Source organism: Oncorhynchus clarkii, chromosome 18 (genome assembly GCF_045791955.1).
Source record: "Oncorhynchus clarkii lewisi isolate Uvic-CL-2024 chromosome 18, UVic_Ocla_1.0, whole genome shotgun sequence".
NCBI classification, from domain to species: domain Eukaryota; kingdom Metazoa; phylum Chordata; class Actinopteri; order Salmoniformes; family Salmonidae; genus Oncorhynchus; species Oncorhynchus clarkii.
The window spans coordinates 61,742,557-61,758,557 of NC_092164.1; the positions used below are offsets into that span (position 1 = coordinate 61,742,557).

The 16,001-nt window shown below is 44.8% G+C and overlaps 1 protein-coding gene across 1 annotated transcript in view; it reads right to left on the minus strand.

Moving 5' to 3' along the window:
• LOC139373820 (CUB and sushi domain-containing protein 3-like) overlaps positions 1–16,001 on the minus strand; it is a 740,037-nt gene that overhangs the window by 264,117 nt on the left and 459,919 nt on the right. Inside the window, exons 18-21 of the mRNA XM_071114860.1 lie at positions 15,078–15,266; positions 11,682–11,798; positions 10,533–10,748; positions 8,974–9,162 (exon numbers count right to left, since the gene is read on the minus strand). Of these exons, the coding sequence (XP_070970961.1) occupies positions 8,974–9,162; positions 10,533–10,748; positions 11,682–11,798; positions 15,078–15,266 (711 nt within the window). The remainder of the gene's footprint in view (positions 1–8,973; positions 9,163–10,532; positions 10,749–11,681; positions 11,799–15,077; positions 15,267–16,001) is intronic.

Here is a 16,001-nt window from a genome sequence, read left to right on the forward strand (position 1 = left end):
GGCCGAATATACACTGAAGTTGCTTACTAAGACGACAGTGAATGTTCCTGACTGGCCTAGTTACTGTTTTGACTTAAATCGGCTTGAAAATCTATGGCAAGGCTCGACAGATATTTAAGATTTTTTTTTACAGAATAATGGGAAAATATGGTAAAATCCACATGGTCAAAGCTCTTAGCAACTCAACTGGAATCGCTGCAAAAGGTGATTCTAACATGTATTGACTCAGGGTGTCACGACTTCCGCCGAAGTTGGTGCCTCTCTCCACTGATCTACATTTTTTTTTTCCATTTGTTTGGTCTTGATTGTACACACCTGGTTTCCATTACATTATAATTTATTCCCTATTTAACCCTCTGGTTCCATCATGGTTTTGTGCGTGCTTATTGTTGTCAACATGTCTCGTTTATGTGCTCTGGAATTTTGTTCTCCTTGATGGAAGATTGTTTATTGAGTAAAGTTAAGATTATTACTCATCTCTGTGTCCTGCGCCTGACTCTGCCTTACCCACATCACCTAGACTATTGACACAGGGGGTTGAATACTTATCTAATCAATATATACATGTATTAGTGTTTTATGTTTCATACATTATGCATTTTTAAAATAATTTATAATAATTTTTCTTCCACATTTGAAATGAAACAGTATTTTGTGTAGATCGTTGACAAAATAATTACAATTAAATCACACTTTGGTGGGATTTAAAGTGAATCCCACTTTGTAACACAACTAAATGTGGATAATGTTAAGGGGTGTGAATACATTCTGAAGGCACTGTATACTGTATGTGTCACATATGATTATGCTGCATAGATCAGGGTTTGAAAGGGCATCAGAACTCCTTTAGTTTATGAAGATACCCTTAAATCTAACTGGTTGTTGATGCTGACGGTTGCACAACACATTTATTCTCATTTGAAAGTTGTTTGTTTTGGGAGGTTACAGAAATCGATGTTTGCGATGGATGGCTGGGAAACTTGAAGCTTGTGTAACTGCCTGTCTGCCACACATGATTCATACTGTACACTATACCAACTAACAGGCTGCTGGAGGTCTGGTGGCAGGCAGCTGTTTTTTACAAATCCACATCCCAAAACAAACCCCTTCAGCCTTCCTTAAAGCAATTTAATAAAGATTTAATAAAGATTTAATAAAGTGATGATATTTCCATTTTTGTCACGACTTCTACCGAAGGTAACTCCTCTCCCTGTTCGGGTGACGCTCGATTTACTAGCCGGTTTACTAGCCGCTACCGATCCCTTTTTCCTTGTCTGGTTGTTTTGTCTGTGTTCCTTTTCACACCTGGTTTCAATTGCTTTTATTTCTGTGTGTATATAGGGCACCCGTTGCCTGCCTTAATTCGTGCAGGATTAAGCTTGTGTGTATTTGCGTTCAATTATCTATGCTGTTTATTGTTTTTGCTATTACGTACGTGTATGTAGTGTCGGGACGTACGTGTATGTAGTGTCGGGACGTACGTGTATGTAGTGTCGGGACGTACGTGTATGTAGTGTCGGGACTTACGTGTATGTAGTGTCGGGACGTACGTGTATGTAGTGTCGGGACGTACGTGTATGTAGTGTCGGGACGTACGTGTATGTAGTGTCGGAACTGTGGTTGTTCTTTCGTTATTGACACGAGTTTCTGTTCCTTCGAGAGCGTAGTTTTGGATTTTCATCTGTGCCAATTTTGTATTGGTGGACTATGTGTGTGTGTGTATATATATATATATATATATATATATATATATATATATATATATACATATATATACATATATCTATATTAAACACGCTTCTCAGAAATCCCTGCTCTCCTGTGCCTGACTCCTACACCTCTCACCGAGACGCACCTTATCACAGAATCCTGCACCAATAAATTCAGCAGGAGCAGACGCACTCCCAGGGTCCGTGGAGGAGCGAGTTCAACACCACACGGCAGTGTTACACCGGCTGGGGACCGCCATGGATCAGGTGATGGCGACGATAGAAAGATGGGAGAGAGGTGGCCTTCCCACACCTTTATCAGCCACACGCCAACCAGTACCACTACCCTCTCCTTCATTGCCTGAGCACAGTGGGATTCGACTCGCCCTCCCGAGGGAGTACAATGGGACGGCGGCCGGGTGCCAGGGGTTCTTACTCCAGATGGACTTGTACCTGGCGACCGTTCGTCCGGCTCCTTCGGGGGGTGAGAGCGTGAACGCCCTCGTCTCCTGCCTCTCAGGTAAAGCCCTGGAGTGGGCCAACGCGGTATGGAACGATCCTGACTCGGCGAGGGACCACTACCCAGAGTTCACCCGCCGCCGGGCCGTGTTCGATCACCCACCTGAGGGTCGAGAGGCGGGTGAACGGCTGTTCCATCTGAGGCAGGAGAAGAGGAGTGCTCAGGACTTTGCTCTAGAGTTCCGGACCTTGGCCGCTGGTGCGGGATGGAACGACAGGGCCTTGATCGATCACTATAGGTGTAGTTTGCGTGAGGACGTCCGTAGGGAGCTGGCCTGTAGAGACACCACCCTCTCCTTGGACCAGTTGATCGACATGTCCATTCGGTTGGACAACTTGCTGGCGACCCGGGGACGTCCAGATCGGGCTCTGTCAGTTCCATCCCCCAGCTCCACCACTCCAACACCCATGGAGCTAGGAAGTGCTGCAGCGAGGGCGACCGGAGGAGGGGGCCTTTCCTGTGCCAGCTGTGGTCGCAGAGGGCACACTGCTGACCGGTCCTGGGTGGGGTCATCCATGGAGTCGAGACACCAGGCCGAGCACTGTCCGGACAGCTCCGGTAAGTCGGCACCAGGCTCACCCAGAGCCCCCTGTTGGTCACATGTATGTATGGATTGTTTTTCCTGAATTTTCCCCTCTTTCCCGGCATAAGGCGTTAGTAGATTCAGGCGCGGCGGGGAATTTTATTGACCGCGGTTTAGCACACAGGTTAGGGATTCCCCTTGTTCAGCTTGATACATATATATATCTATATTAAACACGCTTCTCAGAAATCCCTGCTCTCCTGCGCCTGACTCCAACACTTCTCACCGAGACGCACCTTATCACAATTTTATTATATTTAATTATCTGCTTTATGTCTCAAGAAAAAAAATATATACTGTGACGTAGAAGACAGCATTTGGTACTTTAACGCATGCACACATTCATCACTCCTCCCTGCTCCATTATCAGATAAGTTAACAATGTGGGTCGACAAACAAGTTATGTTCTGTCTTAGTACATACATATCACACTTATGAGAATAGGTAGAGCTCATTACATCACCACATTGGATCTCTTCAAAGGGTACTGGCAGGTGCCCCTGGATGAACAATCCATGGCCTACACTGCGTTCCGCATGCCGATGGGCCTGTTCCAGTTCAAGGTCATGAAGTTTGGCCTTCATGGGGCCCCTGCGACTTTCCAGAGGCTGATGGACAAGGTCCTCCAGGACTGTGACGATTACTGTGCTGCTTACTTGGATGACGCGGTGATCTACAGCTACTCCTGGGAGGAGCACATACAGCATCTTAGCAGAGTCCTGGGAAGATCCATGAAGCAGGCCTCACGCTTAACCTCCTGAATTGTGAGTGGGCGAAACAGGAGACAAAGTACCTGGGTTACCAGCTGGGTAAGGGTGAAGTTCGGTCTCAGGTGGACAAAGTGGAGTCCATCAGGAACAGCCCTCAACCTAGAACCAAGACACAGGTGAAGTCCTTCCTAGGTCTGGCAGGTTGGTACCGGAGATGCATTCTGCAGTTTTCGACCATCGCTGTCCCTCTGATCAACCTCACTTCAAAGGTATCCAGCAACCCTGTGAAGTGGACTGAGGAGTGTGAGGAAGCCTTCATGATACTGGAGCTGTACTGGCCCAAGGGGAGCCAGCAGAAGAGCTTCCTGTGCTGTACCTGAGTCGGAAGCTGTTGCCCAGGGAAACCAGGTATTCTACAATCGAGAAGGAGTGCCTGGCTATAAAGTGGGCCCTAGATAGCCTCCGTTACTACCTTCTTGGGAGGGAATTTGACCTGCACACGGTCCACAGAGCACTGACCTGGATCCAGACCATGAAGGACCGGAAATCTCGTGTGACCAGGTGGTATCTAGAGCTCCAGCCCTTTAGGTTCTGTGTCCGTCACAAGGCAGGAAAAGAGAACGTAACGGCGGACTACCTATCAAGGCTCCTGAACCTGGTCGCTTCAGGAGAGGAGGACGGTAATGTGACGTAGAAGTCCGTCACTGGCCGCGGGCAGCATTTGGTACTTTAACGCACGCACACCTTCATCACTCCTCCCTGCTCCGTTATCAGGTAATTTAACAATGTGGGTCGACACAAGTTAACTTCTCTGTCTTAGTACGTACATGTCACACTTATGTCAGTGTTCATATTTAATATAAGCAATATTTATTATACTTATCGAGGTTGTGGATGAGCGTGTTGTTTGTTTGTTCTGTTCCTCTCTATCTCTGTATCTTCCGGGTATGCTGGGTAAGGACCCGAGCTAAGGGAATTGGGCTGACTTTGTAGTGCCTGTCCCAAATGACTCATTAATGTAAATGGGCATATTGAAAGACACTGTCAGTAGTGATGTAAATTTGTAAATGTTATGTTGTGATATTGTTTCACAAACGTGTTGCAATGTATATACTTTAGTATGTTTAGTTAAATGGAAAATGTAGGTTTGTATTGGTAATTGCTCAATTAATTAGTGTTAATTGTTCTGAGGGGAGGGGCTAGCCCTACAAAAGGAGCCTCTCTTTCAGTTCATGGAGAAGGCATTTTGGATTGAGCTGTGAATGGGGCAGCATTGTGTTTAGCTGGCCCATAAGGTATACATTTGATGGCAGTACTTTTGTTTTTGTTCCAGAATCACTATGTAAATAAACACCCTGAAGCACAGAAGAACATTTGGGGCTCTGCCATCTTTTTTTATTTTGATAGAGGTTAGGTTTTCCAGTTTAGCCTTCTGGCCTACTCTACGAGACATATACAGAAAAACAAACTATTTTTCAAACATTGTAGCCATCAGACTAGCTATATCAAAAACAAAATGGATAACTAAGGAAAGCGCAATAAAACTTCAGCAAACAAGAGCTTGAAGTGAAGGTGGAGGAAATGGCAGCCAGGTAAAGGTTGCTGTTGGGGAGACTGGATAACTGCGGGGTCACTGCAGAGACCACTGGGTGAGAGTGGCCAAGTCTGTCTCTGCTGTCAGGACAAGGGACAGTGACGGCGTACATTTTTTTTTTCCAACATGAAGTCGACTGTTAAGAAGATGGGATCTGTCACGTTCTGACCTTAGTTCCTTTGTTATGTCTTTGTTTTAGTATGGTCAGGGTGTGAGTTGGGTGGGTTTGTCTACGTTCCGTTTTCTATGTTGTTGTTGTTGTTTTTCCTCCTCCTCGTCGGAGGAGGAGGAAGACAGCCGTTACAGGAGCTGAGAGAAGCAAGGAGTTGAAGAAGACTGGAGGGGGGTATCGACCATTCACGTGGACCAGCTGGAGGAGAAAGTGTTGTCCATGATAGGAGAGACGATGGTAGAGGGACTGCACGACCGGTAAGTTAGCTATCTAGCTAGCTAGCTATATAGCACTTCTAGAATATAGTAATATGTTGTTAATTACTAGCTAGCTAGACACTACTCATGTAATTCGTTTTCTTGCTGTATTTAAATGTCCGGTAGCCAACTGTGTCTGTGGCACAAGAAAACATTCATGGTTACGAAAGTATCCATTCGTCAAATACAAGAGTTTAGCTGTCCTGAAGTTACGTACATTTCCAAGAAGAATCCCGATAACATTATTCTCAAGAATCCCATTTCTTAATGTTTTTCTCTGCAAAGAAACATAGGAACATGTTCAATAACTTTATTGAGGAATAGCAACTTTGGTTAATTAACTTTCTTCATAAGTCTATAGTTAAGGGAAAAATAGCAGTTAAGAAGAAATGTCTTCTTAAGACGGGTTTGTGAGTCTGGACCCTGGTTTTTGTAGTCACTCTCAAGATTGGAGATCACCACGGATACCATGGTTTTTGTAGGCACTCTCAAGATTGGAGATCTGGCACCAACGGATACCATAGTTTTTGTAGTCACTCTCAAGATTGGAGATCTGGCACCAACAGATACCATGGTTTTTGTAGTCACTCTCAAGATTGGAGATCTGGCACCAACGGATACCATGGTTTTTGTAGTCACTCTCAAGATTGGAGATCTGGCACCAACGGATACCATGGTTTTTGTAGTCACTCAAGATTGGAGATCTGGCACCAACGGAGACCATGCACCATTGAACGACAGGGTCAAGGCAAGTAAAACTAACAGCATACACAAACAGTGGTGACAAATGAACACGTTTTTTTTCAGTGAATATGAAAAATGACAGGTGACCTTAGGAAAAACGAAGTGCAGCTCTGTTGGAAATATCTGAAAAGTTCTTCATTATTATTATAATTACTCATTTGTTTCTGCCTGGTAGGTAGGGACCGGCCGACGTGGATGTGTGGATACACTCCATGAGATACTCTTTTATTCAGACACATCTGGAATTTGATGGATGTTGAGCGATTTCTGGATTCCTTTTACTGTGCGCTGCGTGGTAGAATTTACAGAGAGATACAGTACAATCCAGAAACATCTCAACATGACAGAATGTAAATCACTACTCTACTGAAGCAGCTGGTTTAAGTAGTGTAAATAAACAGGAAGAGACAGGTTTGATGGGGGAACAAGACCAGTAGAAACCTCGTCTTAGGAAGAAGAAACAGTGTAACCCCTAGACCTGGGTTCAAATAGTATTATATGTATTTTATCAAATCATTTGGGGTTTTGAATTGAGCCTGCCTGGAATGCCAGATGTGCAGAACATGGACATTTGGGAAGATTCCATGGTGCAACCGACCTACTTGAAAGAAAATAAATACCAACGAAGCTGGTTCTGGGAATCACACTAAACAGGTGATGTATCAGACTGGAGTTTGTTTGCTACATTGAGACAGTGAGATTCATAGCTCACGCCATAGTATCTCTATCAAAGCACAATGCAGCCATGCTAGTCTCTTTGCATTCGCCTCGTTGACAACCCATTTGACCTCTCCCAGCTGGTTAGTGATACACAGAGACACTCGTCTACAGGGACAGAGGACAGGGAGCAGATTGACTTTGATGTAGATGGATAGAGAAAGATCTCTGTGTCTGTCTCTGTGTGTGTGTCTGTCTGTCTGGCTATGTGTCTAGCTGTGTGTCTGCCTGCCTGGCTGTCATCAAGTTTGCAGACGACACTACGGTGGTAGGCTTGATTACCAACAACGATGAGACGGCCTACAGGGAGGAGGTGAGGGCCTTCGGAGTGTGGTGTCAGGAAAATAACCTCTCACTCAACATCAACAAAACAAAGGAGATGATCGTGGACTTCAGGAAACAGCAGAGGGAGCACCCCCTCCATCCACATCGAATGGACAGTAGTGGAGAAGATGGAACATTTTAAGTTCCTCGGCGTAAACATCACAGACAAACTGAAATGGTCCACCCACACAGACAGTGTAGTGAAGAAGGCGCAACAGAGCCTCTCCAACCTCAGGAGGCTCAAGAAATGTGGCTTGTCATCTAAAACACTCACAAACTTTTACAGATGCACAATCGAGAGCATCCTGTCGGGATGTATCACCACCTGGTATGGCAATTGCATTGCCCTCAACCACAAGGCTCTCCAGAGGGTAGTGAGGTCTGAACCACGCATCACCAGGGCAAACTACTTGCCCTCCAGGACACCTACAGCACCCGATGTCACAGGAAAGCCAAACAGATCATCAAGGACAACAACCACCCGAGCCACTGCCTGTTCACCCCGCTAATATCCAGAAGGCGAGGTCAGTACAGGTGCATCAAAGCTGGGACCGAGAGACTGAAAAACAGCTTCTATATCGAGGCCATCAGACTGTTAAACAGCCATCACTAACATAGAGAGGCTGCTGCCAACATACGGACTCAAATCTCTGGCAGCTTCAATAAACGTACTTAATAAAGGTATCACTAGTCACTTTAAATAGCACCACTTTAATCATGTTTACACAGAGGTATCACTGGTCACTTTAAATAATGCCACTTTTAATAACGTTTACATATCCTACATGATTTATCTCATGTATATACTGTATTCTACACCATCTACTGCATCTGCCTATGCTGTTCGGCCATCGCTCATCCATATATTTCTATGTATATATTCATCTATTTAAATGTGTGTTTAATTGTGTGTATAAGGTAGTTGTTGTGAATTTGTTAGATTACTTGTTAGATTTTACTGCATAGTCGGACTAGAAGCACAAGCATTTCGCTACACTCGCATTATCATCTGCTAACCATGTGTATGTGACCAATACAATTTGATTTGAGTTGATTGGTCTCTCCATCCATCCATCCATCCATCCATCCGTCTGTCTGTTTCTGTTTCTGTGTGTGTCTGTGGGTTTACTGTGGCATATCTTAAACAGAGTACCCTCTCCTCTTGTTGTGCCTTCCTACTCCTTCTCAGTGCTCAGAACTCAACAAGTAGGGGGACGTTCATGGTGCACACTATATCAGTGTTCCTCAACCCTTCTCCTGAAGAGCCACAGAAATGCAGGGTTTTGTCCCACCTCAGCAGTGCAACACCTGATTCAGCTTATCAAGCCGTTGATTGAAGATCAGTTGATTATTTGAATTAGGTGTGATGGCACTAAGCTGAGACTGAACATGCAAAAGCAAGGCTATGTCAGGAAAAGATACTAGCCGTCAAATCCTTGCCACCTCGGTCTTTGCTTACTCAATAATTTCTCTCAAAGGGATCTTGGATCAACTCTTTGAGAGGGAATTGAGAAAACAGTAAGATTTTTTTCAGACACAGCCCAGCACTGAGTATCACTGTAATCAGCTCTACAGTAATGTCTCTTAAACCACAAGCGTTATAACAATAGTTGTAAGGGAAATTAAAGTAGGAGACTACATACCCACACACCTAGGCAGAGGTGCGCTCCACATGCGCCTCCCCCCTCCAAGGCAGATGATCTCTGGCACCCCCTCCAGTCGGTAGCCCATGTTGCAAGAGAACGTCAGGGTGTCCCCGATGCTGAAGCTGTAGCCGTTCCTCCGGCCGAACTGGGGCATCCCCGGGTCCTCACAAGGCTCCAAGTTGTACTCTGAAGAAGCAGGAAGTTGTGGCAAGTCAAATTTTTTTTTTTTTTGTACACTCAATGATGGTTCGTTTGAATGCAGTCCATACTCCAAGTTGTATTCATAGGGCTCTGGTCAAAAGTAGTGCACTATAAAGGGAATAGGTTGCCATTTGGGACCCAGTCTACCTGTGAAGTAGATCCACATCCACAGGTCACGGGATTGTTTGACTGCGCTGTATACTCCAAGTCATGTCAAGAAGGTAATGACATAATGTCAAGTGGTACTCTCGATAAGTAGTGTACCTGTCATCTGTCAATCACATTCAAATCGATGGAGTTTGTTTGAGTGCAGTGCATACTCAAAATAAAACAATTCTAAAGTGAGGAATAATATAGACGTTTGTTATTCATTGATTAGTGACTTTACGGCTTTTGAAGTCTGCCTAAAAGTGATTGTAGCTGCCTTCTAAATGTATGCAATGCCAATGCATTATTCATCAACGCTATGGCTTCGGATCAACACTCTCTCATGTCTAGATTTACATGTGTCAGCATTCCTGTGATGATGTCACCAGCCACACACGCATACACACACACACACACACACACACACACACACACACACACACACACACACACACACACACACACACACACACACACACACACATGAATACACACACACACACACACACACACACACACACACACACACACACACACACTCACAATGAATATAAACACACTCACAACAAATATAAACACACACACACACACACACACACACTGAATACGGTCACACACACAAACACACACACACAAACACACTGTTAAATTCCGTCAACAAACCCTGTCAACATCTATCTTTTTTATGTCTCAGAAGGGGTGACATCCTGAAGGACACTTAAGGATTTATAAAGGTACAATATGTTTCTATATGACCCCAAAACACTTCAGGGATGACTAACTGAAAGGTATTGAAGATGTGTGTCTCTGGGGTGAGGCAGGACTAGTTCTAGGGGATGTCAGAACGCTGGACAGAGCACTGGAGGCATGTGAAGCTAGGCGGAAAGAAGCTCTCAGTCCGCTAGGAGACTTTAATAAGCAGAAACAGCAAAGCGACTGCCCCATCAATCTCTATCTCTCCCTGTCTCTCTTTCTTTCTCCCTCTCTCTCTTTTTCCCTTTATCTCAAACACACATCTGTCTCTTACCCAAGGTCTTGGAGGATCAACTACCTCGCTTTCCCATCAAGGTGCATGAATTGACCAGCAACACTGAAGTACAGAGGAGATTCAGCAACACACATACACACACACGCACACTCTCACACATGCACCCTACACACACACACACACACACACACACACACACACACACACTCCTCCTACTCACCAGAGAAGGTAATATTGAATCCCTCGTAGGATATAGAAAAGTCAGATATAAATCGCAGTTGGGCCTTGAAGTTCCCGTAGAGCCCTGCATTGGTGTGGGAGGGCAGCTCATTACCCGTGAGGCGCGCCAGGGGCTGGATGAAGCTTCCATTCTCTGTGATGAGCAGGTAGTCATGGTGATCTTCCAGGTGGAAGTTGTTGAAAGTGAATTGGACTCCTATTGGGACAAACACAAAGGTGTTCAGCCAATAATAAGCCAGGTCTAGAGGTGCACAGCCAATAATAAGCCAAGTCCAGAGGAGAACAGCCAATACTATGGTTCAAGCTACCTGTCAGCCTCCCCTGATTAAATGATCAAATTCAATGAAACGGCGGCTTAATCTGAGAGGAGAAAAGCCAAGTGGAGATAGAGAGTGGACTTAATCTCATTACATTCAAAGTTGAGGTCAGTTCATATAAAACAGGGCTCTGGGTTTTCTTTTCTTGAAGGAGGGGGATGATAGAGAGACTGCATTTCAATTCGCAGTGATTATTCAGAGAAACATAATGGTCGTCCATATTGAATATCTTTGCAGACATGGGGAAATTAAAATTCCAAAGAATTTTCATTCTCCACCCAGAGCCTTGTATTATAATGATATTTCAGAGAGATGGGCTGGGCTGGGAAGAGGACCTATAGTGAATCAGTATTCATGTCCCACAATGCCTTTCACCAAGCTGCTGATAAAGTGAATAGGAGTCGATTTTTCAGTTTATTACTTCATATATAATTCTACAGTATCAACATTTGTGCGTATTGTTTGTCTGTCATTTGTATATGTTATATATCTGCAGACGGAATAGCTGTCTATGTCAACAAGAGTTATGATGGGTCACATTCCATAAAAAACACTTCAGGTTTGTAGTACCATAAGAACATTATGTGATTATAGGCAGAATAGAATTCGAGTGTCAGCTACCTAGGAACATTCAATATGTATTCTCAAACTTGATTTAGAAGTCATCACCTATGTTGTTGGCTAATTCCAGACATGGATGACCCATTCTCGACCAATAGGGAAGGGAGCTAAGCTAACCAAGGCTTACCTTTGCCAATCTAGACCAATAGAGAAAGGATCTCAGGGAGGACGCTAAGCTAACCAAGGCTTACCTTTGCCATGGCTGACCTCCACAGTCCAGGTACAGTTGAGTGAGCTGGGATACATCTCAGGATATCCAGGAGACAGGATGGTGCCGCCGGGCCCTCGCACGTCCCCTCCACACAACGCTGGGGAACAAAGAGGGTGAAACACTTTATTGTTCATGTTTTTGCAGAGAACAGATACTGTATATGCCAGTGTTTCTATGTCAAACAGTTTTGTTATATTTCAGTCTTCTGTATACGAAAGTGTAATATATTTAAACTCTATTTCTGACATGTCAGAGGTGTCTTCTTTTTTTCAATCCCATAATCGTGTGTGACGTGTACACCTCTGTTTTAACGTAGATGTGTTCAAGACTACCAAGAAACACTCTGTGTGACCCTGATTTAGCCCACTGCAGTAAAAGGTTAACTCAACCCTCTGAGTCACACAAACAACCCGAGCGGGCGGAAGCACAGCGTCAGCGATGCAGGAACTCTTGGAGCAGATTGAGGGGTTAAGTGCCTTCCTTAAGGGAGCTACGGCAGCCATGTTAAATCATGGACAAACAGTAACTCTCAGTGTAAAGCGAAGTCAGTTTGGCACGTTTTATCTGATGTGATGTTGTTCTGTAACTCTGAGGGAGATTGAGGAAGTGAAACCTCTCTTATTCTCTTCCTCCTCTCAACCTCTCCTCTCTTCCTTCTCAACATGCACTAGTACTTATCTGTCCCAGACAGATGCAGTTCTGTATCAATAATGAATGGAGCAACCTAATAGGCTTTGTATTAAGCACTTAATACAAAGCCTTATCGTACAGGGAAATGTGGACAACTACATTGATCTCTCTCTCTCTCTCTGTCTCTCTCTGTCTCTCTCTGTCTCTCTCTGTCTCTCTTTCCCCTTCCCTCTCCCTCTCTCTATATCTCTCACTCTCTATATCTCTCACTCTCTGAGCAAGAAAATAACTGAACAATATGTTTCATTTTGACATGCTGTGCCCTCAATTTCCATATCGAAGAACCCAGAATATCAACATTTCAGCACATCAGGACCCTCATTTGCATGCCCTGGCATGGAGTTCACATTCTCCCCACTATTCCACTTAGGTCAGCTTCCCCAACCCTCCACCCCCCTCCCTCTTACCCCCAATGCATACATAAAAGCCTTCAGAGTCATAGCAGGAGGCAGGTGAGGTGAGATGACAAGCTATAGCGCAGGTAAAATGTGCTCCCGGATCCCTAATCTGGTGAGGAGATCAGTTCCTATCAGGCCAAGCAGCCATCACAGCAAATTGCCTCTGTGATTCACCTGCACATAGAGCCTAATGGCCTGGCATTGAATTGCATTGTCTCAGTTTAGCTTTCTCCCTGGACAAGAAAATAGATCTGTGAAATCTAAACACGGAGAGACGAACAAGCTAAAAGGTTTTGTCAGTCCCAGAGTCACTGGGCTGATTCTCTTTCACCAGGCAGCCCATTTACATGAACTGTCATTGACTCAAGTATTGAACAACCACTCTTGTAGGCTAAATTTCTCAGCACAAAAACACAATTCAATCTTTCATTGGTTTTGTCAATAGGCAGTTTGGCGTTATCTTTGGCATCATATCATATGAGAGAATATTTAAACTAATCGAGGCCTGTTGGAAGTGATTATTCAAGATTTGATAGCTCAAGATTTGATAGCTCAAGATTTGATAGCTCAAGATGTGATAACTCAAGATTTGATAAGATTTGATAGCTCAAGATTTGAAAGCTCAAGATGCCCTAAAGAGAAAGCTACCTGTAGGTTTAAACCAACCGTGTTCCTGGACAGCTACCCTCCTGTAGGTTTTCACTCCAACCCTGTTCCTGGAGAGCGACCCTCCTGTAGGTTATAACTCCAACCCTGTTCCTGGAGAGCAACCCTCCTGTAGGTTTTAACTCCACTGTTCCTGGAGAGCTATCCTCCTGTAGGTTTTCACACCAACCCTGTTCCTGGTGAGCTACCCTCCTGTAGGTTTTCACACCAACCCTGTTCCTGGAGAGCTACCCTCCTGTAGGTTTTCACAACAACCCTGTCCCTGGAGAGTTACCGTGCTGTAGGTTTTCACTCCAACCCTGTTCCTGGAGAGTTACCGTTCTGTAGGTTTTCACTCCAACCCTGTTCCTGGAGAGCTACCCTCCTGTAGGTTTTCACACCAACCCTGTTCCTGGAGAGCTACCCTCCTGTAGGTTTTCACAACAACCCTGTTCCTGGAGAGTTACCGTGCTGTAGGTTTTCACAACAACCCTGTTCCTGGAGAGTTACCGTGCTGTAGGTTTTCACTCCAACCCTGTTCCTGGAGAGTGACCCTCCTGTATGTTTTAACTCCAACCCTGTTCCTGGAGAGCGACCCTCCTGTAGGTTTTAACTCCAACCCTGTTCCTGGAGAACCACCCTCCTGTAGGTTTTCACTCCAACCCTGTTCCTGGAGAACCACACTCCTGTAGGTTTTCACTCCAACCCCAGCTGTAACTGACCTGATTCAGCGTATTCAGCTTATCAACCAGCTAAATTTTAGAATCAGGTGAGCTAGATAACCTACAGGATGGTAGTTCTCCAGGAACAGAGCATTAGCCTGGTGGTCAGATATGTACTATGGAAAGCCCAGATCTAGACTAGATCACTAACCTGGTGGTAAGATATGTACTATGGAAAGCCCAGATCTAGACTAGATCACTAACCTGGTGGTCAGATATGTACTATGGAAAGCCCAGATCTAGACTAGATCACTAACCTGGTGGTCAGATATGTATGATGGAGAGCACTGATCTAGACTAGATCACTAACCTGGTGGTCCGATATGTACCATGGAAAGCCCTGATCTAGACTAGATCACTAACCTGGTGGTCAGATATGTACTATGGAAATCCCCAGATCTAGACTAGATCACTAACCTGGTGGTAAGATATGTACTATGGAAAGCCCAGATCTAGACTAGATCACTAACCTGGTGGTAAGATATGTACTATGGAAAGCCCAGATCTAGACTAGATCACTAACCTGGTGGTCAGATATGTACTATGGAAATCCCCAGATCTAGACTAGATCACTAACCTGGTGGTAAGATATGTACTATGGAAAGCCCAGATCTAGACTAGATCACTAACCTGGTGGTCAGATATGTACTATACAAACTACTTTAGCCCATGTATTATGTGTTCAGCACCACAATGACCACGACATGTGAGGAACAAACACATCTGGTAAACAGGCTAATAGGATTCTGCCACAACCTTGGTCACCATGGCTACTGTCCATACCATGAAAAATAAACAGAGACCTGCAGACTGTGAATGCTTCCGCAGTTCATGACTTAGCCTAATGTACCCTGCACCTGAAAGTCACCTGAAAGTCACTCGGTTTGGAAATTATTTAAACTGGTTTGAACTGGTTCGTACCATCACAGGTGGGCAGAGGGTGGCTCCACCAGTGGTTTTTCTCACAGACCAGAGGTTCCTCGTGGCTTAGCCTGTATCCAGGGTCACAGCCGAACGACACAGTCGAACCGATGGTGAAGTCTTGACCGTAACGCAACCCGTTGACCGGAAAGCCCGGGTCCTGGCAGGAGTAGGTGTCCACAGTCACGCCTGAAGATTAAAATATTATGGGGTCAACATCATCAAACGTCTCATACAGGGAATAGGAAGCTTTAACAATTTGAAATCAGAGTTAGAGCTAAAAGTATGGGTAGAGTTTATTCTGACCACATGATCTGACCAGGAACTCCTGGGTCACTATACTAGACTAGTACTATGGTAAATGATCTGACCAGGAACACCTGGGTCACTACATAAGACTAGTACTATGGTAGATGATCTGACCAGGAACACCTGGGTCACTATACTAGACTAGTACTATGGTAGATGATCTGACCAGGAACACCTGGGTCATTACACTTGACTAGTACTATGGTAGATGATCTGACCAGGAACACCTGGGTCATTACACTAGACTAGTACTATGGTAGATGATCTGACCAGGAACTCCTGGGTCACTACACTAGACTAGTACTATGGTAGATGATCTGACAAGGAACACCTGGGTCACTACACTAGACTAGTACTATGGTAGATGATCTGACCAGGAACACCTGGGTCACTATACTAGACTAGTACTATGGTAGATGATCTGACCAGGAACACCTGGGTCACTACACTAGACTAGTACTATGGTAGATGATCTGACCAGGAACTCCTGGGTCACTACACTAGACTACTACTATGGTAGATGATCTGACCCAGGAACACCTGGGTCACTACACTAGACTAGTACTATGGTAGATGATCTGACCAGGAACTCCTGGGTCACTACACTAGACTAGT